The 27,013-nt window shown below is 36.4% G+C and overlaps 1 protein-coding gene across 1 annotated transcript in view; it reads right to left on the reverse strand.

Annotated features, from left to right (window-relative positions):
• Positions 1-630: 630 nt before the first annotated feature.
• Positions 631-27,013, reverse strand: part of LOC107726242 (thrombospondin type-1 domain-containing protein 4-like) — a 50,655-nt gene continuing 24,272 nt past the window's right edge. The window contains 12 exon segments of the mRNA XM_016535764.1: positions 631-1,872; positions 1,960-2,104; positions 2,181-2,360; positions 4,972-5,151; positions 5,268-5,441; positions 7,192-7,396; positions 8,295-8,424; positions 9,949-10,194; positions 11,270-11,396; positions 14,906-15,093; positions 19,487-19,691; positions 20,016-20,155. Of these exon segments, the coding sequence (XP_016391250.1) occupies positions 1,742-1,872; positions 1,960-2,104; positions 2,181-2,360; positions 4,972-5,151; positions 5,268-5,441; positions 7,192-7,396; positions 8,295-8,424; positions 9,949-10,194; positions 11,270-11,396; positions 14,906-15,093; positions 19,487-19,691; positions 20,016-20,155 (2,051 nt within the window). The 3' untranslated portion in view covers positions 631-1,741.

Raw genomic sequence — 27,013 nt, forward strand, 5'->3', positions numbered from 1 at the left:
CACACAAATAATGCTGCCCTAAATGCTTTCTACCTGCGCATATATCCATAGCAACCATTTAGGCCTTAGATTACACAATACGAAATGCACAACAAAACTGTGTTTTATAATAATGAATTAAAACAAGTAATGCTATTGTGGCTCTGATTCTGTAATAGTCATATTTTAAAAGAATAGTTCACAGAAAAATGAAAATTAGCTAAAAATGTAATGGGTGCCGTCAGAATGAGAGTCCAAACAGCTGATAGAAACATCACAATAATCCACAAGTAATCCACAGCACTCCAGTCCATCAGTTAATGTCTGGAGAAGACAAAAGCTGAAACAAATCCAGCATTAAGATGTTTTTAACTTTGAACCGTTGCTAAAATATGAGTCCATAATAACGCTTCCTCCAGTGAAAAAGTAATCACATGTGAATCAGGAGAGAAATATTCTTAACAGCTAAACTTACAACAGCTTTAATGATGGACACCTTAATTGCTGGACTGCAGTGGTGTGGATTACTTGTAATGTTTTTATCAGCTGTTTGGACTCTCATTCTGACGGCACCCATTCACTGCTGAGGAGCAAGCGATGCAATGCTGCATTTCTCCAAACCTGATGAAGAAACAAACTCATCTACATTTTGGATGGCCTGAGGCTGGTCACATTTTCAGCAAATTTTGATTTTTGGGTGAACTATTCCTTTAACTTACATTGAGGGCAACCAATAAAAACAGCCAGAAATAACAAAGCCAAAACACACAAACAAAAACATGTCACACACAAAATGACAAAAACACGAAACACCAAAACAACTGATATACATTCAGATAAAACCAACCTAAAGAATAAAGAGTGAATCAAATACAGAGAGCTGATCATGATGCTCCTCTTCTCGTAATAGCTTAATGTACTAGATTCATAGTAGATTTCCAGATCTCTGTTCACACTGCACTCAAATACGATCTGTGGGACTGACTGTCAGCACTAAGTGTGCTATTTTAAGACAGCCGTGAGCACTTATGTTGTAGCATTCATGTTCTTGCTGAAGTACTGATATTTTAAGGACCATTTAGGGAACTGAGACAAGGCCAAAGGGACTATTTTTGAGGGGAGAATCAATGTTTGCATAAGAATCTATCACTTTTATGCAGTAATTATGATGCATGTTCATGATTTTAATTGGAAAATGTAATATTTGTCTCTCTTTTTCAACTTTTTCAACAGTAGGTTTTTAGTGCCAATACAACATAATTAGGAGTGAAGGACGCACATTAGGTGTGTAATTGATGCTTGTCATCTGTTTTATCATACTTTGGTCGCACAACTCATAAACTGAATAAATGAGACAGAATACTGGTTCAAATACCAGATTCTGTATCCATTGCAATTAAAAAGAAACCGTTATGAAACACTTCATGTGTGACGAAAGCACAAAAGCAACTTCTAGAATTGTTCCCACTTAACAATATCTTCATATACGTGTCCAGAATGTGGACCTGCGATGTCAGTGCATTTGTTTAAAGATCATTTAAGGAATGGATTAGTATTTGACAGTATAGTGTACTAAACAGCCCTAGCACTGCCGCCGACTCGTCATCAATGGGGAAAGAGCTACCGTGAATCATTTGAGCCTATGAGCCCATATGCGATAACATTTTAAAACTTTCACTTTAAAGGGATCCTGATCTCAGCTCAGTTCAAGTCGGAATTCTCTCCTGGACCTGAACCTGACTTCTCTGTGGCTTGTGCAGGGTTAATGTCTTTTGGCCCGCTGAGCACTCTGGGTGCAGGACGCACAGCAGGCGGTCTTATAGTAGGAGTAGACGCAGAGTCGAGCCTGGACCACCATTACGCAGTTATGCCGTCTGTCCTTACAGTTCTCATCTACAACAAGAGAGATGGGAAGAGAGAGAGAGAGAGAGATTATACTCTGAATCATTATACAGAATGCAAAAACACTCTCACACACACCTTCGAAGGGACTGCAGGGTATGGTGTTGCAGGTGCGCTCGTGGGCAGGTTTGGAGTCCAGATCGCAGGCTGTGTTGTGCTGTTTGTCAGCTGTGAGACACCGCACCTCCCGCGTCTGCACCCCTTCACCGCAGGACCGAGAGCACTGGACAGACACAGAGGGGAAGTCAGTGACAGCAGAGGAAGGGAAGATACCGCAGGACAGATGAAGTCGTCCTCACCGTGCTCCACTCGGTGGTGAACCACTGCGGTTTGCAGGGCTGCAGTTCACACGGCTGCACCGGAGACGGTTTCTCCAGGTGTGAGCACTCACTGGCGGCGCTCACGGTGAAGTCACTTCCTGTCTTCCTCACGCAGATGATGTCCCTGCGCTGGGTGCCGTTTCCACACGCTGTGTTACACTGTTCAACAGAGAGAGTCCAGAGACAGAAGGTGTCTTTACACAGCCGAGCTAAGGCTGCTCTGTACCTGCTTAGAATTCAGTGACAACGGTGCAATGCTGCATAAAAGCCAGACTAACTCATGCCTGCTGAGACCCACTGCAGCCCCTAGTATCAAGGTATACAGCTGTAATTGCTGAGTAAATGCATTTATGCCACCTCTGAGCAGCATTAAACAGGCTGTGGAAAGACACCTAAATGCCACTTCAGAAGAGCTTCTGTGCCACCTTTGCAGTGTAAATTTGGCAAGAGTGACGACTGCCAACACACTCTCATGACAGCTTACTGGACTATTCTATTACATTTCATACTAGTCTATTCTATTCATCTTTATTCTATGTTCTTTTCAATGTTATTCTTTGTATTTTAATTGAATTTTTAAACATTATTCTAATTGACTTCAGCGATTCAGTTATTATATTCTACATTGTTCTACATTTAACTTTGTTCTATTCTATGTATCTTTATTCTATTCAATTTTATTCCATTCTATTCAGCATTTTTCTATTATATTTTATTTTGCTCTATTTAAATGTATTAGGTTTCCTCTGATGTTATTCTATTCTACATAATTCTGTTTTAGAACACTCCAATTGAATTATTTTATATTTTTATATATTTTTTATATTTATTCTAATTTACTGGTTCTGTTCTGTACCATTCATTTATTCTATTCGACATTGTTCTACATTTAATTTTGTTACATTTTATTCAACTTTATTCTGTTTTGTTCAGTTATTTATTTCAACACTGTTCTATTATATTTAGCTCTATTGATTTAGTCTTTTTGGTTCTCTTTGAGGAAATTCTAATCTATATTATTCTATTATATTTTTAGAACAATCTAATTATTTAAACTTTATCCTAATTTACCTGTTCTGCACTATTCTGTTATTTTGTTAAAATGTATATTTAACTTCTATTCTATTCTATTTATCTCTATATTGTTCTATTACTTTTAATTATTTCTGTTTAATTTAATATTAAATTTTATTAGTTTTTTACATTATATTTTATATTATTCTATTTGAGAATGTTCTAATTGTATTATTCTAACTTAATTCTAAATGGCTTGTTCTGTTCTGTACTATTCTGTTATTATATTCAACATTGTTCTATATTTAGCTTTATTCTGTTCTACTCATCTTTATTCTATGCAGCTTTACATTTACATTTAGTCATTTTACAGACACTTTTTATCCAAAGCGACTTACAAATGAGGACAATAGAAGCAATCAAACCAACAAAAGAGCAACAATATTTAAGTGCTGTAAAAAGTCTTGGTTAGCCTAACGCAGTACACGTAGCAAAGGCTTTTTTTTTTTAAATAATAAAAAGAAAACAAGTAGATAGAATAGAAAAAGAATAGAGAACCCTAGTGTTATAGAGGCTCATTGTTTTTTATAATAAAAAGAAAGCAAGTCGATAGAATAAAAAAAATAGAGAGTGCTAGAGTTAGAGGCTCAATATATATATATTTTTTTTTGGTTTTTGTGTTTGTTTTTTAATTAATAAAAAGAAAACAAGTAGATAGAATAGAAATAGAATAGAGAGTGCTAGTGTTAGAGGACCTTTTTTTTCGGTTTTTGTGTTTGTTTTTTAATAAATAAAAAGAAAACAAATAGATAGAATAGAAATAGAATAGAGAGTGCTAGTGTTAGAGGGTCAAGGTTTTTTAATAAATAAATATAATCTGAAATATCTAAATAAATTGAATCTATTTACATTTAGTCATTTAGCAGACGCTTTTATCTAAAGCGACTTACAAATGAGGACAATAAAAGCAATCAAAATCAACAAAAGAGCAATGATATGCAAGTGCTATAACAAGACTCAGTTAGCCTAACGCAGTACACGTAGCAAGTTTTTTTTTTTTATTATATAATAAATAAAAAGAAAACAGAATAGAAAAAGAATAGAGGAAGCTAGTGTTAGAGGCCTTTTTTTGCTTTTGTTAATTGAATAATAAATAAAAAGAAAACAAAGATAGAATACAAAAAGATTAGAGAAGCAAGTGTTTTTTTTTTTTAAGAAAACAAGCAGTTAGTAAATGAATAGAGTGCAAGTCTAAAAGTTATTTATTTTTATTTTTTTAAAGAATAGAATTAGAATAGAGAATGCTAGAGTTAGAGGGTCAAATAAAGATGGAAGAGATTTTAGCCGATTCTTGAAGATGGTTAAGGGCTCAGCGGCTCAGATTGAGTTGGGCAGGTTATTCCACCAGGAGGGAACAGTTAATGTAAAAGTCTGTGAAAGTGATTTTGTGCCTCTTTGGGATGAACAATAAAGTGACGTTCACTTGCAGAACGCAAGCTTCTAGAGGCACATATTTTGTTAAATTGTATTCTACTCTTCATTCTACATTCGAACATTCTACTGCTCGATTATATTTTTTGTTCTATTTAATTTGATGTGTTTTTTGACATTATTCCACTCCATTATTCCATATTATTCTGTTCTATTCAATTCGATTCGACTTCATTCTTTGACTTGTTCTTCTATTGTATTCTAACACAGACCTTAACACTGGAATATAAATCATTGATATTTGCTGTAGGCAGACGGCCCTCACCTGTCCCCAGGGTCCGGTGTACCAGAGGTGGGTGGGTGTACAGGGGCCCCCGTTACAGGCCTTCATATCAGCCGGTTTCTCGCCCCCACACTCCACTCCTCTGTCTCCTTCTCTCCTGCCTCCGCCGGTCAAACACACCACCTCTCTCCGTTGGATGCCCGGCCCGCACGTCGCAGAGCACTGACAGAGAAAAACGGAGAAACATTTCCCACATTTAATTAAATATTGCTACATAAACATTGAATTTAATCAAATGACCTGAATCTGAAGCATGCATCTCACTGGTCAGTACTCACAGTGTTTGTCCAATCTGTGAAGTACCAGTTAGTGACACAAGGACCCATGTGACAGTCCTCAGTGCGCTGTGGGCGGAGCCTGTCACTGCACTCCCTGTCATTCACAGTGTTGCCATGGTCACTGACACAGCGCACGCTCCGGGATATCTTCCCCACTCCACAATCCACTGAGCACTGTGGGAAACAGACACATTTACATACACACACAGACAGCTCAAACACGTCTATGTGACCAGACTTACACACACTTACAGACTAGAACAAAACCACATATTTTCTAAATCGGCTAGTCAGTGGGTTGCCTGAACAACTAGCCTGGATGAACTATTCTGGATTCATCTGACCCATATCAAAACACATTTCATAGGAGGAATTAACACAAGAAAACATTTTGCATTTAAAAACAGTATGAAACAATGCAGAGGTCTCGATTCACGAGACACATTTTTAAAAGTTGGACTATTTTTAACTTGACGCAGTCTCTTAAAAATGCAATGCTTGAGGCTGGACTGTGCAACTGTGCAAGATGCAGCGCCCAAAAACATCCATCTGCATCTGTACAGCTTCACAGGATCATTGACCCTTGTGCATCCTTAGGGACATTTTTGTCTTTTTCATTTTTTTTCTTTTTTTTTTGGCTGTTAATGCAAACAGCAAACATTTTGCCAAAAACAATTTTGTAATACCGGTATTTCACCCTCATTTACTTTCATAAATCTATTTTACACTATGTACAAAAATGGTTACAGTCAGTCAAAAATGAAAATTACCCCATGAGGTACTCGTAATGCGTCTATGAGAGAGTGGCGTCCAGCGGATGACATTCTTACAAAAACGCATCAATTCGCTTCAGGAGGCCTTTATTAACCCCCGGAGCCGAGTGGAGAATGATTTATGATGGATGGACGCAGTTTATTGGACTTCTATTGGACTATTGAATATCAACACCCATTCACTGCCATTATAAAGCTTGGAAGAGCCAGGATATTTTTTAATATAACTCAGATTGTATTCGTCTGAAGGAAGAAAGTCATATACCCCAAAGATGGCTTGAGGGTGAGTAAATCATGGGGTAATTTTCATTTTTGGGTGAACTGTCCCTTTAAGGACAAAAATGTCTCCCATTAAAATGAAACCTATTAAAACTGCAATATTTATTCCCAGTGCCATTGAAGCATAAAATCATGCATTCTTTGTTAATAGGCTTTCATTCTGTGGGCAAGCCTTCAGAATTTTTACTGTTTTTATTTTTAATTTTAACTATTTTCCTATTATCAGCGGTTTCCTATTAACTATGGAGCAAATGCCTGTTTTGTTCCTGTTTTCTGCTTCTACTAAAAAAAATGTGGGTATACTGGGAACGGATATCAGAGTGTGGTTGTGTACCGTGTGTATGTGTGTACTGAGAAATGTGTGTGTGTGTGTGTTTTAATTCTGACACTGCACAAAAAATAATAATACATCACAATTAATGTAGTTTCAAATCACTGACTTAACCAAGACTGTAGTAATAAAAAAAAAAGCACATTTTGTATATGGATTGGAATGAATTAATTATGATTTTTCATATAAACCAACCAAAAACTGTGGTATTATGTAAACAAACCAGCATTTAAAGGGTGAAAAAAGGCATTTAGGTAATTATGAATGATAAAAACAGATATTTTGGTAATTATGATCAGGACTGATCTAATCTATGTCAGTGAAAGTGGAAAAAAAAATATTAATATAATTTTTTTTCCTTTTTAAGGTCTTTCTTGTCCTATAAACTTTTTTAAATTGATGCACAAGGGAAAGGAGTTTAATGACAACTGTATTGAGAAGGTTTGACAGTGCAAACTCCTAACCCTAACTCTAATAAAAAACCCACAGCTGCTCCAATATAAAAACAATCTATAATCCTCCTCACGCATGCGTGTCTTACCGTGCTCCAGTTGGTGCTGATCTCCCAGTGCGAGCAGACGCGCGGGTGGCAGGGCTGCGTGGCGTTGGGGCGGGTGAGACTGGCGCAGCGCTGAGGGTGAACCATGGTGGAGCGATTCCCAAAACTCTGCCTGCACTGTATGTGACGCTGCTGCACACCCCAGCCGCAGGAAACACTGCACTCGGACCACACGCCCATATCCCAGCTACACACACACACACACACACACATATACACACACACACACAGGTTCACTGAGATACTCATACAAACCCCATTCAGCAACCCTAATATATTCATGCAGCAAGTCTGTGGTGCAGGATGTGGACCAGCAGAAATCTGATGCTTTATAAGAAGCCCTTCCAGGCATGATTACAGAAAATTGTTTTATATTTAATCTGTAAAAGTTACTACTTTTCTAGATGGATGAACTTCTGTTTATGCATTACTGATGTAATTCCTGGGTTTGTTCCATGTGAACAGTGTTTAATAAAAAGTTATATGCCACACATGCTGTCAACAGAGCTTACGTTGCATTTAACCCGGAATGTTTCTGTAATAGTTGGTAATAATTACACACACACACACACACACACACACATATATATATATATATATATATACATATACACACAGTATATACACTACCATTCAAAAGTTTGGGGTCAGTAAGATTTTTTTTTTAAATAAGTCTCTTCTGCTCATCAACGCTGCATTTATTTGATTAAAAATACAGTAAAAACACTAAAAACGTGAAATATTTTTACAGTTTAAAATAACTGCTTTCGGTGTAAATAAACAATAAAATGTAATTTATTCCTGTGATGCAAAGCTGAATTTTCAGCATTACCTGATTATTTTCCAGGATTCTTTGATGAATAGAAAGTTCAAAAGAACAGCATTTATTTGAAATAGAAATTTTGTATGTTTTATAACATTACAATTTTGTAATGTTATAAATGTCTTTACTGTCACTTTTGATGAATCTATTGCATCCATGCTGAATAAAAGTGTCAATTTCTTTCAAAAAAAGAAAGAAAGAAAGAAATCTTACTGAACCCACATTTTTGAGCAGTAGTCTATGCACAAGCAGAGTTACTCACAATGGTGGACAGGGATGAACGTTACACGGTTCCTCCTCCGGCGCAGGTTTGGTTGCGGAGTCACACCTCCTCTCGTGGACGTCCTGGTCTGTGTGTCGATTCACACACACAATCTCTCTGTACTGAGAGCCTGAATACACACAAACACATATGCACACATCAAACAACAAGCAAACACACACATAATACAACATTTTTAGTGGTGGGTGACGTAAAACTCCATGGCAAGGTCTTCTGTGTTTCTTCTTTTAAAGGAATAGTTCACCCAAGAATGAAAATCATCTTAAAATGTGCCCACCCTCAGGCCATACAAGATGCAGATGAGTTTGTTTCTTCATCAGATTTGGAGAAATGTAGCATTGCATCACTTGCTCCTCAGCAGTGAATGGGTGCCGTCAGAATGAGAGTCCAAACAGCTGATAAAAACATCACAATAATCCACAAGTCCATCAGTTAACGTCTTGAGAAGCCAAAATAAACAAATTCATCATTAAGACGTTTTTAACTTCAAACTGTTGCTGAAATATGTCCTCTATATCCATAATATTGTTTTTCTTAAGTAACAAACGGAGACTTAAGTCTGGTCTGAATCAAGAGAGAAATCTGCACAGATCAAGCACCGTTTACAAGCCAAAACAGCTCTAAACAAATATGTGGAGGATTTTGATGTGAGAAACAACAGGAGACTTTTTCATTGGAGGAAGCATTAATATAATTTTATATATTATTAACAGTTTGAAGTTAAAAACGTCTTGATGCTGGATTTGTTTCAGCTTTTGTCTTCTCCAGATGTTAACTGATGGACTGGAGTGATGTTTTTATCAGCTGTTTGGACTCTCATTCTGACGGCACCCATTCACTGCAGAGCATCCATTGCTGAGACACTGATGCAATGCTACATTTCTCCAAATCTCTTCCGATGAACAATTAGATGTATCGACATCTTGGATGGCCTGAGGGTGAGCACAGTTTATAAATATTTGGGGTGAACTAGCAATAGTAATAATGTTGCTTGCCTAAGCAAACACCACTAACAAGAGTGCACAACGTCAGTCTGCAGCTCTTTAAACACACCAGAAGGAGGCGGCAGAGTGCAAATTCACACTGGGCAAAACGGATTAATCAAAACCAGTAGTGAGCAGCTGAGAAACCCCTCAAAAACACACACAGCCCTACAGAGAAACTCCCGAACAGTTTGGCACGTGTACCACAGCGCTTGGCTTTCTTTATATGTCAGTAGGCAATGGGTTCATGTTCTCTGAGTGTTTCCAGCTCTCCTATTACAAATAAACACAGCATTAATCCACCACGTCCACTCTGGATCACAGGTTTAAAGAAGAGCCTCTCAAAGCAGTAATGTGTGCTGTCATCTGCTGTAAAAGTGTAGATCCATGCTGAGTAAAATCGGTAAGATTTTTTCTCTTCTGCTCACCAAGGCTGCATTTATTTGATCAAAAATACATTAAAAACAGTAATATTGTGAAATATTATTACAATTTAAAATAACTGTTTTCTATGTGAATCTATGTTGAAATGTAATTTATTTCTGTGATGCGCAGCTGAATTCAGCATCATTACTCCAGTCTTCAGTGTCACATGATCTTCAGAAATCATTCTAATACGCTCATTCTAAAATGTATTTCTATTCTCTGACCTTTTCCACAGGTAGCCGTGCATTCTGTCAGCGCGCCTCTTCGCCACACAAACACAGGCTGATTGTCCAATGGGAGGTCTGTTCTTGGAGGGATCCGAGCATTACGATTGGGTCCTAGGCCCTGTGGGCGGGGCCTCTCTGGTGGCCATCGATCAGATACAGAGGAAGATGAGGAGGAAGATGAGAAGGCAGAAGATGACAAAGGCGGAGGAGCAACAGGATTCTCGACTGCCACTGACACGCCACCTGAAACACGTTTTATTAAAATAAAATGACATTTCTATTGAAACTTGTATGTCTTAAATATATTTGTAATTACAATCTGTAATGTACTTAAATGTGTTAAGAAACACAGCCATGAAAGTCTCTTTAAGTACACTCAAATGGACTTTTATTTCATTAATATTACTATATTATCTGCAAATATATTTTTAAAAAATATACTTTTAAGATTCGAAATACACTTACAATTAAGCACACTTCTTTTTCACAAGGGAAATTTGTAAAAAATTTAACAAATTTTGTGCAAACGTTAAAAAAATGTAGTGAAGGACAGTATTTGCTTTGCACCAGTGCATTTGAATTGTTGCATTGCTAACAGATGCTGTTGCTCATGTTTTCGGAAATTGTCATACTCTCATTAAAATTGTACTGCAAGTTACTGCATGTGTGAACATCCTTTAGAACATTCTGTTAGCTTAGCAACATGCAGCGTCAGACTTTGTTTAAATAAATTGCCACTGATGAGGTTCCCTTTCCTGGATGCTGCTTCAGAAGGTAACCTTGCAGTCTGTGTATGGAGTAGACAGTAAGGCCGTCTCACTAGGTTTTAATTCCTTGCTGAAAAGACCAGCTTAAACCAGCCTGTGGTGTGCTGGTATTAGCTGGTTTAAGCTGATTTGGTTGGTCTCCTAGCCTGTTCCCAAGTTCCACCAAAAATCGTTTTTAGTAGGGTTGGCACAGAACTAAAGCCTGATTCATGCTTTTAGCTTCATGTCACACACTCTCACTTTGACCCCATTCTCATAAAAACTCTGTTAATCATCCTCTGTTGCCCACTAGACACACACACACACACACACACACACACACAGTCGCAAGCCCGTTCTCCTACAATGACCTTAAAAGGTTTCAGCGGTGGCCAATAAGTGATGAGAGAAATAAGAGAAGACTGCTCAAGTGAAATATATCTGCACGGCACACACATATAAACACTATAAATTTAGAGTGAGAGAGAAGATCATCAGGAGAGAAAAATAGAAACCAAGATGGTGGGTGAGAGAGAGACTCTCTGTGACAAGGAGAGTGTAGGAAAACTCACTGATTTCTCGGAGCGCCGCCTGTCCTCGCTCTCTCTCTCTGTGTATTTCTCTCTCTCCGTCCCTCTGTTTCTCCACTGGGATGTAATATTCATAGTCTATGCCTGGATTCTGCCGGTGGAAAATAATCTACAGCGAGAGAGAGAGACAGCAAAAAACAGGTTAATAAACTCCAGCATATGGTAACGTCTCGCTCAAGTGAAATATATCTGCACGGCACACACATATAAACACTATAAATTTAGAGTGAGAGAGAAGATCATCAGGAGAGAAAAATAGAAACTGAGATGGAGGGAGAGAGAGAGAGAGACTCTGTGTGACAAGGAGACTGTTGAATAACTCACTGATTTCTCGGAGCGCAGCCCGTCCTCGCTCCCTCTCTCGGTATACTTCTCTCTCTCCGTCCCTCCGTTTCTCCACTGGGATGTAATATTCGTAGTCTATGCCTGGATTCTGTCTGTGGAAAATAATCTACAGCGAGAGAGAGATAGAGAGAGAAAGAGAGAGAGGCAGCAAAAAAGCAGGTTAATAAACTCCAGCATATGGTAACGTCTCACTCCATGACTGCATTTCAGTCAGCATCAGCCATATTTCACTGATGCACAGACACTCAGAACACACACACACACACACACACACACTCTCACACACACACACTCTCACACTCACACACTCACACACTCACACACACACACACACACACACCGCAGTATGTGGACACTCTTTTTCCTAAAATCTGCATAAACTTAAAGCTGGAGTACATGAACATGAACTCACCATTATTCATGAAATTCTTCTAAAACCAAACTGATGACACCTTAACTAGACCAATACTGAAGTCTAAACTGGTATCATTAAACCAGAGATACCTAAACAATACTGATACTCAGTCTTACTGAGGAAGGGTTACTTTAAAAAAAATATTCCGTTACAGTTACAAATGACTTAATGAAAAAAGTATTCAGTAATGTAATCCAAGCACCACAATATGAAAGTAGTGTAATCTGATTACTTTTGGATTCCTTCAGGGTCACCTATATAAATAAAGTCAAGTAAAAGTAATATCATCAAAATACTTATATTTATTATGGATATGATGCAAAATATAAACTATTTGATGCACAATCTAAAATATTTAAGAAACTGCCATGTTGTTGTAACTATGCTGTAACTAAATGCTCTGTTAATATGAAACCAGAACACAACAGAAATGTTTCCGCAACAGAAAAATAAAGAATACAAATTTGCATTTTTTCTCAAGCAAATATAATAAGAACAGATGCACTGAATTATGATAACATTAAACGATGCTAAAAATATTTTAGGATTCAAAATTACTGCAAAGTTTAATCCTGTGAAGTATTGCTGTTAGTCTGTTGGCAGCATTAAGCATCTAATGAAAGACTAAATGTGCATTTAAGCTGCTCATTCAGTTAAAACCTACAGCTTTGGGCAAAACTTTCTGGCTACACGTGCTGATCGAACACACCCGAGCTTCATTAAGAAGAGGAGATATAAGCAGAAGTAGAGAAAGAAAGGGTGAGTAAACTCTCCACTTCACCCGCTTATGGTGTTTTCTACCTCTGTTTTCCCTAGGCTCGAGCGAGTGACGAATCAGCGTGACTTCGCATTGCAGCGCCTCATTCATGGATCGCACTTTGCACTGTTTGAGACTTTAATAAAACCACCCATTTTCTGTTGATTTATACTGCTTCTGTGTCCTAGTATGACTACCCACACCACCAACACCTACAGGTGCATCTCAATAAATTAGAATGTCGTGGAAAAGTTCATTTATTTCAGTAATTCAACTCAAATTGTGAAACTCGTGTATTAAATAAATTCAATGCACACAGACTGAAGTAGTTTAAGTCTTTGGTTCTTTTAATTGTGATGATTTTGGCTCACATTTAACAAAAACCCACCAACTCACTATCTCAACAAATTACAGTCTGTGTGCACTGAATTTATTTAATACACGAGTTTCACAATTTGAGTTGAATTACTGAAATAAAATAACTTTTCCACGACATTCTAATTTATTGAGATGCACCTGTATACTAGACCAAAACTGAAACTTAAATTAGTATGACTACCCAAACGTCTGACACCACAACTAGACCAATACTGAAAAATAAACTAGTATCATTAAACTAGAGATACCTAAACTAGACCAATACTGAAAAATAAACTAGTATCATTAAACTAGAGATACCTAAACTAGACCAATACTGAAACATAAACTAGTATCATTAAACTAGAGATACCTAAACTAGACCAATACTTAAACTAGTGTTATTACCCAAACCACTGATACCTAAACTAGACCAATACTTATACAGTACTTAAACTAGTATGGCTACAAATCCAGTGATACCTAAACTAGAGCAATACTTATTCTTAAACTAGTATGACTACCCAAACCACCAAGACCTATAGTATACCGTACACTAATACTGAACTTAAATTAGTATAACTACCCAAACACGATGCCTAAACTAGACCAATAATGAAATGTAAATTAGTATCACTAAACTAGAATACCTAAACTTGACCAATAGCGATACTTAAACTAGTATAACTAACCAAACCACTGACACCTAAACTAGACGAATAGTGATACTTAAACTAGTATGACTACCCAAATCACTGACACATAAACTAGACCAGTACTGATACTTAAACTAGTATGACTACCCAAACCACTGACACCTAAACTAGACCAATAGCGATACTTCAAGATTCAAGATTTTTATTTGTCACATACATGGTTATATAGAGAATATATGACCAGCAGTGAAATGTAAGTAATAGTGAAATGTAAGTAAGTAATACTTAAACTAGTATGACTACCCAAACCACTGACACCTAAACTAGACCAATAACGATACTTAAACTAGTATGACTACCCAGACCACTGACAACTAAACTAGACCAATACTGAAACATAACTATTATCATTAAACTTGTGATGTCTAAACTATACCAATACTGATACTTAAAACTAGCATCACAACTTAAATATTGATAATTCAACTAGTCAAACACTGATACCTAAACTAGTATGACTACCAAAACTACTGACACCTAAACTAGACAAATACTGATAATTAAACTAGCATCACTATTTAAATACTGATAATTAAACTAAACACTGATAATTACAGTACTCCAATTCTGATAGTTAAACTAGTATCATTAAACTAGTGATATCCAAACTGGACAAATATTGACACTTTAACTAGTATGACTACCCAAACTACTGATACTTGACCAATACTGATATTTAACTACTTTATCACTACTTAAATACTGATAATGTGTGTATTTCTATTACTTTAAAATACTGTATTGTATCGTCTCATACTGTTTCCTGATATGAGCCGTTACTGGAAAATGAGAGAGCTCCTAACATGATTTAGGAGAAGTGTTATATTCATATAATATCATCATGAATAAACACAATAGGCATGTATAAACAGAATTGCGGCTCATTCCTTCCGTCCTTTCCTGCAGTAAAACCTCCCAGTTCAGAGTTTGTGCTCCATCATACACAAGCCAGACTTTTTCCAAAATTCTCTACTACATGTACGTGTGTGTGTGTGAGTGTGTGAGTGTGTGTGTGTGTGTTTGCTTACGTATAGCTGCAGCTGGGCTGTTGTGGGTCCAGGAGCGCTGAGGGTTTCTCCTCTCTCTTCTCCCTGCTCTTGAGGACCAGCTTTGGGTCGGCTGTAGAGGAAGGTGGTTCCTCCTGCCTGATACTCTCCCGGTGGATCGACCGCCCAGCGTCCGTTCACCACAGACTGACCTGTTCCACTGCGCAGGGCTGCAGACACAAACACATGTGATAATGACATGAGGTACTCACATTCACAACATACTGAGCTAGACATGTTCCTGAAAGATGTTTTGAGATTCATCTGACAGTCATTATTTGTTATGGAACGTGTGGAAGGCTGTTTTTAGCTGTCTGTAATTACAGATCTCTATTCTGCTTGTGATGATTTTTATGAGTTTCCTACCATAATCACACATCACATGAAACTAGGAATTCTCCTCCAAGAGGAGTTCATAGCCAAAGTGTCAAAGAAAAAGGAATGAAAAGGAAAGGATGTAGCACAGACATCAGAAAACTAAAATTAAGCAAATGTGTATGGCTCTCATGTGTCTCCCCATGAAACAGATCCCTAATAATGAGATCTCTGTCATATCTCAAATATTTCTCCTCATATTATGTTGAGAGTAAATGTAGATCTCAAACTGTGCTCTGATTTGCCAAGATAAAAATGATGGCAATCAAAGGTGAGAGATCTCAATATGAATGCATCATTATTCATCAAATTATTCTGAGACCAAATGATCAAAGCTGTGCTATTCACAACACACCGATTAAATTACAAATGACTCCTACTGACATCTAAACAAGACAATACTAATACCGGTACTTAAACTAGTATGACTACTCAAACCACTGACACCTAAACAAGACCAACACTGATTAAATAAACCAGACAAATGCTGATAAGCAAATAAGTATGACTAGCCAATCTACTGACACTTAAACTAGACCAGTAGTGATTCCTAAACTAGACAAATACTGACACAAACTAGTATGCCTAACACCTAAACTAGAACAATACAGATTGAAATTGATATTGATAAATAAGCTAGACAAACACTGATAATTACTAGTATCATTAATCAAGTGTATCATTAAACAAGTATTAACTAGTATCATTAAACAAGTGATACCTAAACTATACTAACACTGATACTTAAACTAGTATAACTGAACTATTGATACCTAAACTAGATAAATACTGATACTTAAACTAGTATGGCTACCTAAACCACTGACACCTAAACTATACCAAAAATAAGTTTAAAGGGGTCATATGATGCTGCTAAAAAGAACATTATTTGGTGTATTTGGTGTAATGAAATGTGTTTATGCCTAGTATATCATGACTTAAATTGTAATTGACCAAAGTTGCATGATTACCAAAACTACTGACACCCAAATTAGTCCAGTACTGATGCTTAAACAAGTATCATTCAACTAGTGATACGCAAAGTAGACAAACTACTGACGCCTAAACAAGACTAATACTGATAGTTAAACTAGTATCACGACTTAGTTACAGTTAATTATACTAGACAAACACTGATAACCAAAGTAGTATGATTACCAAAACTACTGACACCCAAACTAGTCCATTGCTGATACCTAAAAAATTATCATTAAACTAGTGATACCCAAACTAGACAAATATTTACACTCAAACTACTGACACAGAAACTTGACAAATACTTAAATACTCATAATTAAACTAGCAATCACTGTACACAAACACTGATAATTACACTACTATGACTACCCAAACCACTGACATTCAAACTAGAGAAGTATGGATACTTAAACTAGCATGACTACTCGAACTAGTGACACCTGAACTAGATCAATACTGATAATTACTGTACTTTTAAATAATCAAATTTTACATATTACAAAAATACAGTTTCTAGAAAGGAGTACCGTTAATGACTAATTCTGAGAAACATCATTACTCAGGCAGTAGTTGAAAGATGTCCAATATCTAACAAAACACCAGTAAAGAAGACATATCTTTCATACAAAACGTGCATAACATACATATTTTTTGGAGACTACTACGAATATCACATATGACCATACATCAAACAAAAATAATAAAAAAAGATAAATATAGATGAGTAACAGTATTTGAATATAAATCTAAATATATGATGAGGATTAATATAAGCATAAACACAATAAGTAATAAATCATAAATGAGTACATGAATATGAAAATCAAGAAAAATATAACAACACTGATTATTTGGATACATCATCACGTAACCCGGTGAGTGTTTAGTCTACTACAGCAGTCTGCCTCCGGGGCACAATCACACCATACTAGAGAGAAACGGACGGAGAAACAAACACAGACATGTCCACGAGTCTGACTCAGGGTCAAATTCACTTATGAAAACATGCCTGCATTAGCTAATCCAGCCTGGAAGAGATCCTCCCAACCCCACGCATCCTCAGCCGTGAATATGTGCATTCCTGAGTCATGTTCAGGCTAATATTAATATGAACGTAATTTCAGCATCCCTCTCAGGACATTGACTCATCGCTGCCCCAAACGCACCGCAGGCTCATACAATGGGACAATATCATCTGAATTTAGACTTGCACGCTCTAGATCTTCTGAAGTGATCAACAGCAGCTGTGAAGAATTTAAAAAATACCTCTCTGCTGGTGATCGCTGTTGTTTATGAGCTGAACATTTGGTTGGAGGTCTGAACTCTGAGCTGAGTTTCAGCCGAGGAACAATGACCAAGTCACACTAATCTCACATTAGCAGGTAGAAACATATCCCGATAGTTCATGCATTCCAGTCACACACGCATGCACACGCTTATGAATGTCAAGAAGAACTTCCATCAACTTTCATTGCTTTAAATTACGATAATCATGATTCCTAAAAAAACTAGTCCAACTAAATTCGGTCATCATTTACTCACCCTATGATGCGAACTCTTTAGTCAAAAAAAAAAAAAAAGGAGTTTAGCAGAATGTTCACGCTGCTCTTTTACTTCCAAAGGTGAATGGGGACTAGGGATGTCAAGCTACCAAAATGACAAAAACCTACACTGAAAACGTGAAATGACCGTGCCATTTATTTACATTCGGTTTTGTTTTAATTTGGTTAAAAGCAAATAAAAATCAATAGAAACTAAATTTAGTTTTAATAGTTTTTTGAATGCTGATGGGCGGAACACAGACTGGCTGCAGAAATTATTTATTTATTTATTTTTAGTACATAACAGAAAAAGATAGATTTTAAAATGACATTATAATAAACATAATGGTCTTTTAAAGTGGACATTCCTGTGAGTAAACTAAATTAAACATTGACTAACTAAATGTTTTTAGTTTTATCTAAAGTGAAAATTCTACTTTCTTATAGACTATTTAGCTTTTGCTTTTGGTGAAATTAAGTTGTAAAACGCCAAAATAAATATTATATTATACTGACCTGCATTAAGTAACATTCTGGCTTGTGTCTAAAGAAAATATCTTGATATATAATAATTTTCATCTTTTGGGAAAATAAATGTTTTTGATTAACATTAAGAGTTTCTACCAAACCATAAATATAATTTAAGAAAAACGAATATATTTGGCTGCAACAAATTAAAGTGTTTTCAGTGTACAATACAATAGCTTCATGCATTTATAAGGTAATTTTTACACTATTTTTGTATCTTGACAGACCCCATTCACTGTCGCCAGAGCTATGTGAGGGTGAGTAAATACATTTTCATTTCTGAGTGAACTATTCTGCCCTGCAAAGGCAAACCACAGTCTCAGTGATCACATAGTTCATGCATTTGATTTTGTAGGAAAATATTCCAAAAATGTATGAAATAAGATATAATTTAGTTCATTTATGAAGCTGTTTTCCACTAGTTAAGTTTGGCATAATGAACGTTTTTCAGGTTTCATTATTGTAGGGACATTTGGTCACCATAAGGAAAGACAAACAAAACAAAAATGACCACACACATACACCATGTTTGTGTTTCTCTCATGGTGGGGACTTTACGTTTAACACAGAGCTAATGACATTTTCTGACCCGTAACTTAACCCTCACACAAAGCTTTAGGCAGTTCTGTATTTTCATTAAGACATTATTTGTGACCCTGGAGCACAAAACCAGTCATAAGGGTACATTTTTTGAAATTGAGATTTATACATCATCTGGAAGCTGAATAAATAAGCTTTCCATTGATGTATGGTTTGTTAGGATAGGACAATATTTGGCCGAAATCTGGAATCTGAGGGTGCAAACAAATCAAAATACTGAGAAAATCACGTTTAAAGTTGTTCAAATGAAGTTATGCATATTACTAATCAAAAATTAAGTTTTTATATATTTACGGTAGGAAATTTACAAAATATATTCATGGAACATGATCTTTACTGAATATCCTAATGATTTTTGGCATAAAAGAAAAATTGATAATTTTGACCCATACAATGTATTTTTGGCTATTGCTACAAATATACCCCAGCGACTTAAGACTGGTTTTGTGCTCCAGGGTCACATTTAGTATTTCATTTAATTAAGCTGTTTCCTCAAGGAGAAAACTGCAGAAAATATTTCCAAACCAGACAGAGTTCGTACCCAGATAGTTGGGACTGGCTCGTCTCTCAGTGATGTTGATGGCCGTGGCCCCAGGCGGGATGTCCAGGATTCTGTGGTAGCCCAGCGGGACGCTCGTGTTTAGGAAACTTCCAGTGACCCTCTCACAGGTGCCGTCTCCCCCGCCGCACACGCCACAGCGATCCCGAACCAACCCTGAGCCCAACACACCATCACAGCCCTCGCTCTGACACACACACACACACACACACACACACACACACACACATAGACTTTCACTACTAAAAAGTTAATGAAGTAATAAATATAATTTGTTATAACCCCTATATAAATCAAGCCTCACACGTGGCACATGTTTAAATCATTGCATGTTGAACATTCTGGAGGAAACAGTGACTTTATTACCATTACAGTAATACATGAAGCTGCCAGATTCTAGAACTAAAGATCTGTAATGCTGTCCTCACAGATTTAGACTTAGAATTGAATCGCTATGGCTCTTTTCGGTGGTGATGTTATCATATTCGTGCATGTCGGCCTGTTTTCTCACCAGACAGCGTCCTCCCACACACACATCGTTGGGTGTGTTATTTGCGCAGGGCGTTCCATCTCGTACCCTCTCCGCCTGCCGCACGTAGAAACGATACCCGACCGGTCGACAGGTCAGCTCACACTGCTGCTCCAGACCCACTGCCACAGAACAACACACCAGAACATCATTAAACACCATTTCACATTACTGTACATTCATCACAGTAGCAGCTTTACCTTATATACTTCATATGATCTATTGCACTTTATTAAGGGTCTTGTATAAGAAGATGGCATTTATAACTAGCCCACAAAAAAACACATTTATGGAAAATAAACTGCAAAAATGAGTCATTCAAAAATCGCCACAGAATTTAGGTCACAGCCATGAGCTTATTAACATTGCTTGCCCGTGTTTGCATATCATGTGTGGCGTGCAGTATCATACCACTTTAGTATTTTACAGCTTGGCTGGGGTCATTGCATTTGCAAAGAGGTTAGCTAATTATAACAAACGTAATTTGCATATGGAGGTCTTAAAGGTGGAGTACACTGTTTAATTCAGAGATACAGTGGAAAACTGTCATTGGGTGAGTTTGGTTTATGGGCAACATGAGTGGATGTTACGGTGTTGTTAACTGAAATATATGCAAAATAAAATAAAATATAAATATTAGATAGAAAACTTTAACTTAAAAAAAAGAGAGAAATGTTGCTTTCTTTCCCATACAGAAATATATGGCATATATGCAACTTTATTAATTTACATATATATTTCTTACATGTCCGTCATTTATATTTACTTATATAATATCACCATGTATTGAAGGGTTTTAGGATGGATATTTGTGTACATGGCATATATATATATTACACATACATACATAAACATATTAATTATATGGGCTAGGTAATATGTTAATATAAGAAATTATTCAAATTTCTAATACGTTCCATATATGTTTTTACTTCAACTGACAAATTAATATATTGAAATTGTATATGCATACATTTATTACATTTGCGTATGGGTTGGCAAATAACTAACGAAATAAATTATTTTAATTTATAATTTAATTTATATAATTTTTAAGTACTAAAATTAAAAACTAATTTAAAACAAACTAAAAGTAAAACTGAAATAAAACTAAAATTTAAAACGAAAACTGAAAATAAAGTAAATGATCATTTAAATGATACGAATAATAAATGCATGAATAGCATATAAATGATACTAAAATAACACTGGTGGACGGAAATCAACAGTTCCATAAAAGAGTGCAATAAACATCATAAACGCATGATCAGAATGGATCCTTCTGCCCTCATGAATGAAAGTCTTTCTGAAACCAGCTTGTTTTTTCCCGTTGTATCTGTCCTCTTTGTGAACCTCGTGAAATCCCTCGGGTGCAGATGCGAGTCACTTCGGTCTCTCTCTCTCTCACAAACACAACACAGTCCTGAGCTATTAATTACAGCCAATCAATGTCATGATCAAAACACACAGGAAACACTCATTATTAATGGTGTTTACTAACACAGATACAACACACACTTGATATTTTCCATTTAGGATTTTATCCGTTTGTCTGGAAATTCCCTGTTACCTCCTGGCTTTCTGTGACTGTGGGAACACTGTGAATATCAGACCCACTTTGGCTCTTTTATCCCGGGCCAGTAAGTAACCAGCTAACCATGACCCAGAATGCACCAGCACATTCTGCATGCAAAAACAACTCACAGTTTCTCTAGAAAATGTACAAATCTAGTTACATATTTTGAACATCTGCTTATCGGTCCATCCGAGTTTTTGCTCTCTGGTCTTTCTGTCTATTTTTAGTCTCAGCTGGCCTACGGTCTGTTCATCTGGAGCACACAAAGAGCACTTTCAAGATCTGGCAAGCTCTAATCTGATTGGCTGATATCCGGCAGTAAGAGCACACAGGGTTTTATTCAGTCTTCAGGGCTGATTCTGTGAAGAACTCTTACCGAACTTGAAAATGTTTAGTTGGTTACATCAAATCTTTGAAAAAGCTGCAAATTTCACATAGTTTTCTGGGGCATTTTCTGGCTTGTTTTGAGAGAAAGTACTTGTTGCTTTTGGATGGCCATATATATAAATATAAATAAATAAATACTATATATATATATATATAAATGCTACAATAGCACATAAATAATACAAAATAAATAAATAAATAAATCTGACATGTAACTTAAAGGAGACATATTATGCCCCTTTTTACAATATGTAATATAAGTCTCTGGTGTCCCCAGAATGTGTCTGGGAAGTTTCAGCTCAAAATACTCCACAGAACATTTATTATATAATTTTGAAAATGCCTATTTGGAATGGAAGCAGAAACAGCTGTTTTTCGGGCCTGTCTCTTTAAATGCAAATGAGCTGCTGCTCACCGCCCCCTTTTCCAGAATAGAGCTGCGCCATTACAGCTCGTACTTGCTAAAAACATCTGTTTTGGTTCTGATTATCATGTTTATCGCGCTGAAATCATGTGTTTTAAACCATATTAGTTTCTGAGCGCACACAACCGAAGCACACGCACAGAAAGCAGCTGTCACAGCATGTGAGTACTAAACTAAGTTCTCATTCACACACAAGTTTACGTTAAAAACACGAGTAACAAAAACAGTGGGTTATGTCTGAGAAGGTAAACAGCTGGGAAATAAATCGCATGTTTATTTTAGATCTGTGTGGCAGCAGCAATATACAGTAGCCTAAATAAATCAATAAATGCACTGCTCTGTTGTCTCCTCTGGGGCTGGGACTCTAAACAGTGTTCTGTGCTCGTCTGTGCAGCCAAACACAGAACAGTTAGCATGCTTCGCTCAAACTTTCGCCATGGCATTAGAGCTGGTATGGCATTAGAACACCGTTGTCACTTGCGAAATCAAAATGACGGCGGTGTGGGTGGAAACTTACAGATTAAGGGGCGGTAATATTATAATGAGGTCCCTTTGCCACGTCACTAGGGGAGCGAAATCAGACGCGCTCGTTTCTCAGACGCTTGCAGAAAAAAACTTCCCAAAACAAAGTTACTGAGTTAATCTTTTTAACGTTTCCTTGGTTGGTAGATGCACCGGGGACCTGATTATAGCACTTACAACCTGGAAAAGTCAGATTTTCATGATATGTCACCTTTAAAATAAAAATAAAAACTAAAAATTAAAAAAGGTTTATACTAAATATGAATAAATACTATAATAACACACACAAAATACTAAAATAAAATATATATATATACAAAAATAAAATAAAATAAATAAAATGAATAAAACTGACAAAAGCATGTAAACAAATGAATAAAACCTAAAATAGAAGACACATTTAAAATAAAAGTGCATTTTAATACAAGATATGAATAAATACTATAGCACATTAATAATACTAAAATAAAATGTCAGAGGATAATAAACAGTTCAATAAGCGCTCATAAAGACTGCTCTGACGTTATTTTAAACATATTGTTTTTTATGCTGGTCCATCATCTCATTTAAATAACCCCGCCCCTAAACACAAAACAAACTGTGGTTGGTCACTTCACATGTCAGTCAGATCAGTTCTCTTCACGTCTAAGTGGGCGGTTCTTCCAGAAAATGCTGTAACGTGTAGCAGACTTGATCCAGTCAGTCAAAGGTCAGGTTACGTGAGATTCTCTTTCTCTCTGTCTGTCAGAATCAGCTGACACTGACAAAAGAGCAAGAGATTCCAAGCCTGTCTTTTCCCATTGCATCACAGTTATCTTTGAGAGATTATGATGGAGACAATGGTAGAGAGAGAGAGACGGTCACAGAGAGAGAAATGCCTTGAAGAAGGGCAAAAGCAAGAATACATAAGAATTATCTTCATTTCTCCTCTCTTTTTCTTGCTCTCTCTCTCTCTCTCTCTCTCTCTCTCTCTCTGGTGTGCAGACAGTGAGTCTATTCAGACTAAATATACTTCCCCACTATCTCTGTCTCTACACAAACTCAGAGAGAAAAGCAGACTCAGAGAGACAAGCGGTGCAGGACACAGGAAGACCGAGGGATGACGAGAGAAAGAAAGAAAGAAAGAACAGGATGAGAGAGGAATCCGTTCAGGGAAAGAGGGATATACAGAAAGACCAAAAGAAAGAGCTGGAATGTCAGAAGAAGAGCGCGAGCCTGAAAACTGTTCACACACTTCAGCCTCACATTTCACAAAAACATGTCTGCTCAGTTTGAAATTATGCAACAATAAATGTAATGTCTAAAATGTGGTTGTGAAATATGTATTAGAAGTGCAATGTATATATATAATATATATATATATAAAAAATATAATATTTGCTAGTTGCCAAGCCATTTCTCATTTTAATTTACTTTAACTTGAACTAAAACTTAAATTAAACTTAATAAAAATATACAGACATATATAAAAAAAATAAAAAAATAAAAAACTCTAAAAAATAAAAACTAATTCAAAATATTAATAAAAACTTTCACAGTATCTGAGTTATACTAAAATAACACTGATGCTCCAAACATTTAACAAATTATTTACTTTTCACTTAAATAATTTATGGTAATTTGTATTGTATCAATTTGTTTCTATTGTTTTAAATACAAATATTTTACTAACAATATCGAATGTTTAGACAGTAACCTTATGTAAACTGTGTCTGTGGGACACCATATTGTAAAAAGTATGCTTACACTATGCACAAATAGTGTATAAAATAATGCTTGAAACTACATTTGCTCAGTAAAAAGGTGCTTAACACTCCAAAAATGAATTCAAATGTAAATATACATTTCCACTGGAAACTTGTTTCAGCCATGATATGAAGAAAAAAAAAATTAAGTTTCCAAAAATATTTTTTTTTTATCTCACAATTCAGACTTTTTTTCTAGAAAATTCTGAGTTTAAATCTCACAATTTGGATTTTTTTCTCACAATTTTCTCTGAATTGCAAGATACAAACTACGAATTGTGAGATATAAACAGAACTGTGAGAAATAAAGACAGAATTGCAAGATACAAACTCAGAATTGCGAGATATAAATTCAGAATCACAAGATATAAGGTACAATTGCAAGATATCAACTCAGATTTTGAAAAAAGAAAATCAGAATTCGGAGTTTATATCTTGCAATTCTCTTTTTTCTTCAAATAGCAATTACATATTATTCTGAAAAGTCAGAATTCCAAGAAAACTGTCTGAATCGTGAAATTATATAAACTCAAGATTCTGAAATGCGTGATATGAGTTGTGAGATATAAATGCAAGAAAACTTGTGGAATATAAACTCACGCAGTCAACACATTTAATGTGCAAGCTGTTTTTCATAGCTTGTTAATCCAACAAGGGATTTGTGCCTCTAAAGACAGAAAAATAAAACTGTAACTCGACACCAAAGTGTGCAATATTTCTGGAAAGCATCTCCTGCACATGTTTTATGGGAATAGTATGCATCCAGTACATTTGCATAATGTGCATAACTAAAAAGCAGTAAGTGCAGCTCTTCCAGGTGTGAGTGTGGTCACAAAGGCCTGACGTTTTCAGAGCAGGTTAGAGTGTTATTAGCCCAAACACAGCTGTGTCTCCATCCCTCCCTCAGACTCTCTCGCTCGCTCTGGCCAGTCAAACGCCAGTCCTTCCCAACGCCCCTAAATCTCTGTTTACAGTATTGTGTCCGTGTCCCAGCCCTGTCCCCAGCCGTCACGCTGATCCAACACATCCCGCTCTCTAATACTCTCTGAGCTGGGTGGAGAGATTCTGGCAGAGGACGGGTACAATAGCAAGGGATTTGGACCAACGCAAGGAAAACGAAAGGAGGGAATGTTTAGTGAGAACTAAACGAGCGAGAGAGGAGTTCAGTTTCTCTGTTCATGCACGCCTCCATCTCTCTATCAAGCTCTCATAGGAAAAATTTTCACCTTTATTTTGCTCCAAACCCACAAAACCTTCTTTCTTTTATGGAAGAAAAAAGACATTCTGAAGACATTTTATGCACTAAATACGATACAAGAGGCTTTAAAGGGTTAATAGAAGTTTCTAAGGCCTCTAAATGATCAACATGATGAAAACTTTGCTGTTAAACCTGTCGCACACAATCTACTGCATGCTTTCTGTCGTCTGATTGATAGTTTAGAGTTTTTTTTATCAAGTAAAAGGCTTTTATTCTAATTGTACAAATCTCCTCCTTCGGCTTGTGCTTCATGTGTCTTTTTTCTGTCAAGTCTTTACTGATTTTTATCAAGTAAACATAAAAATAACTGATATTTATATCATTTTATGTAAGTATCTGCTACTGTTATAAATATCTCATTGATTTACATTACAAGCATCAGAGTTTCATCTATATGAGCAATAAAAAAGGCATAAAAGAGACATAAAAGCCTGATCTCACTGTTAAATTACAATAAATAAGAGACTGAAGTCTAATGAACTAATTGAATTGAACTAATTTTGGTCTGTTCACCATTTTCTGTGAATAACAAAATATTGGTCTGTTCCTCAAACATCAGATGGGTTTGGAACGACACGAGGGCGAGCAAGTGAGACAGAATTACATTTTTCAATGAACTTTTTTTTGTTTTAAATGTCATTTAAAAACCCTCAAGCACACTGAGAACAAGCCAAACCATACACAGAACTGCACAGCAGCACCATGCAGTAACAATTACTAAACACACACACACACACACACACACACACGCTCGCACGCATGCACGCACGCACGCACACACTCACACTCACACAGTCTGGTCAGCTATCCTTGTGGGGACTCTCCATAGGCGTAATGCTTTTTCTACTGTACAGACCGTATATTCTATTGCCCTACACCAACCCTACACCTAAACCTACCCCTTACAGGAAACTTTCTGCATTTTTAGATTTTCAAAAAACTTCATTGCATGTGATTTTTTTAGCTTGTTTACCCGTGGGGACCTCAAAAAAACTGTGACACGAGTCCCCATGAGTCTGTGTGTATTCAGGTTTAAGTCCCCACCAGAATAGAAAAACAGGTACACAC

This window comes from Sinocyclocheilus rhinocerous, unplaced genomic scaffold (genome assembly GCF_001515625.1).
Source record: "Sinocyclocheilus rhinocerous isolate Xijiao unplaced genomic scaffold, SAMN03320098_v1.1 scaffold216, whole genome shotgun sequence".
NCBI classification, from domain to species: domain Eukaryota; kingdom Metazoa; phylum Chordata; class Actinopteri; order Cypriniformes; family Cyprinidae; genus Sinocyclocheilus; species Sinocyclocheilus rhinocerous.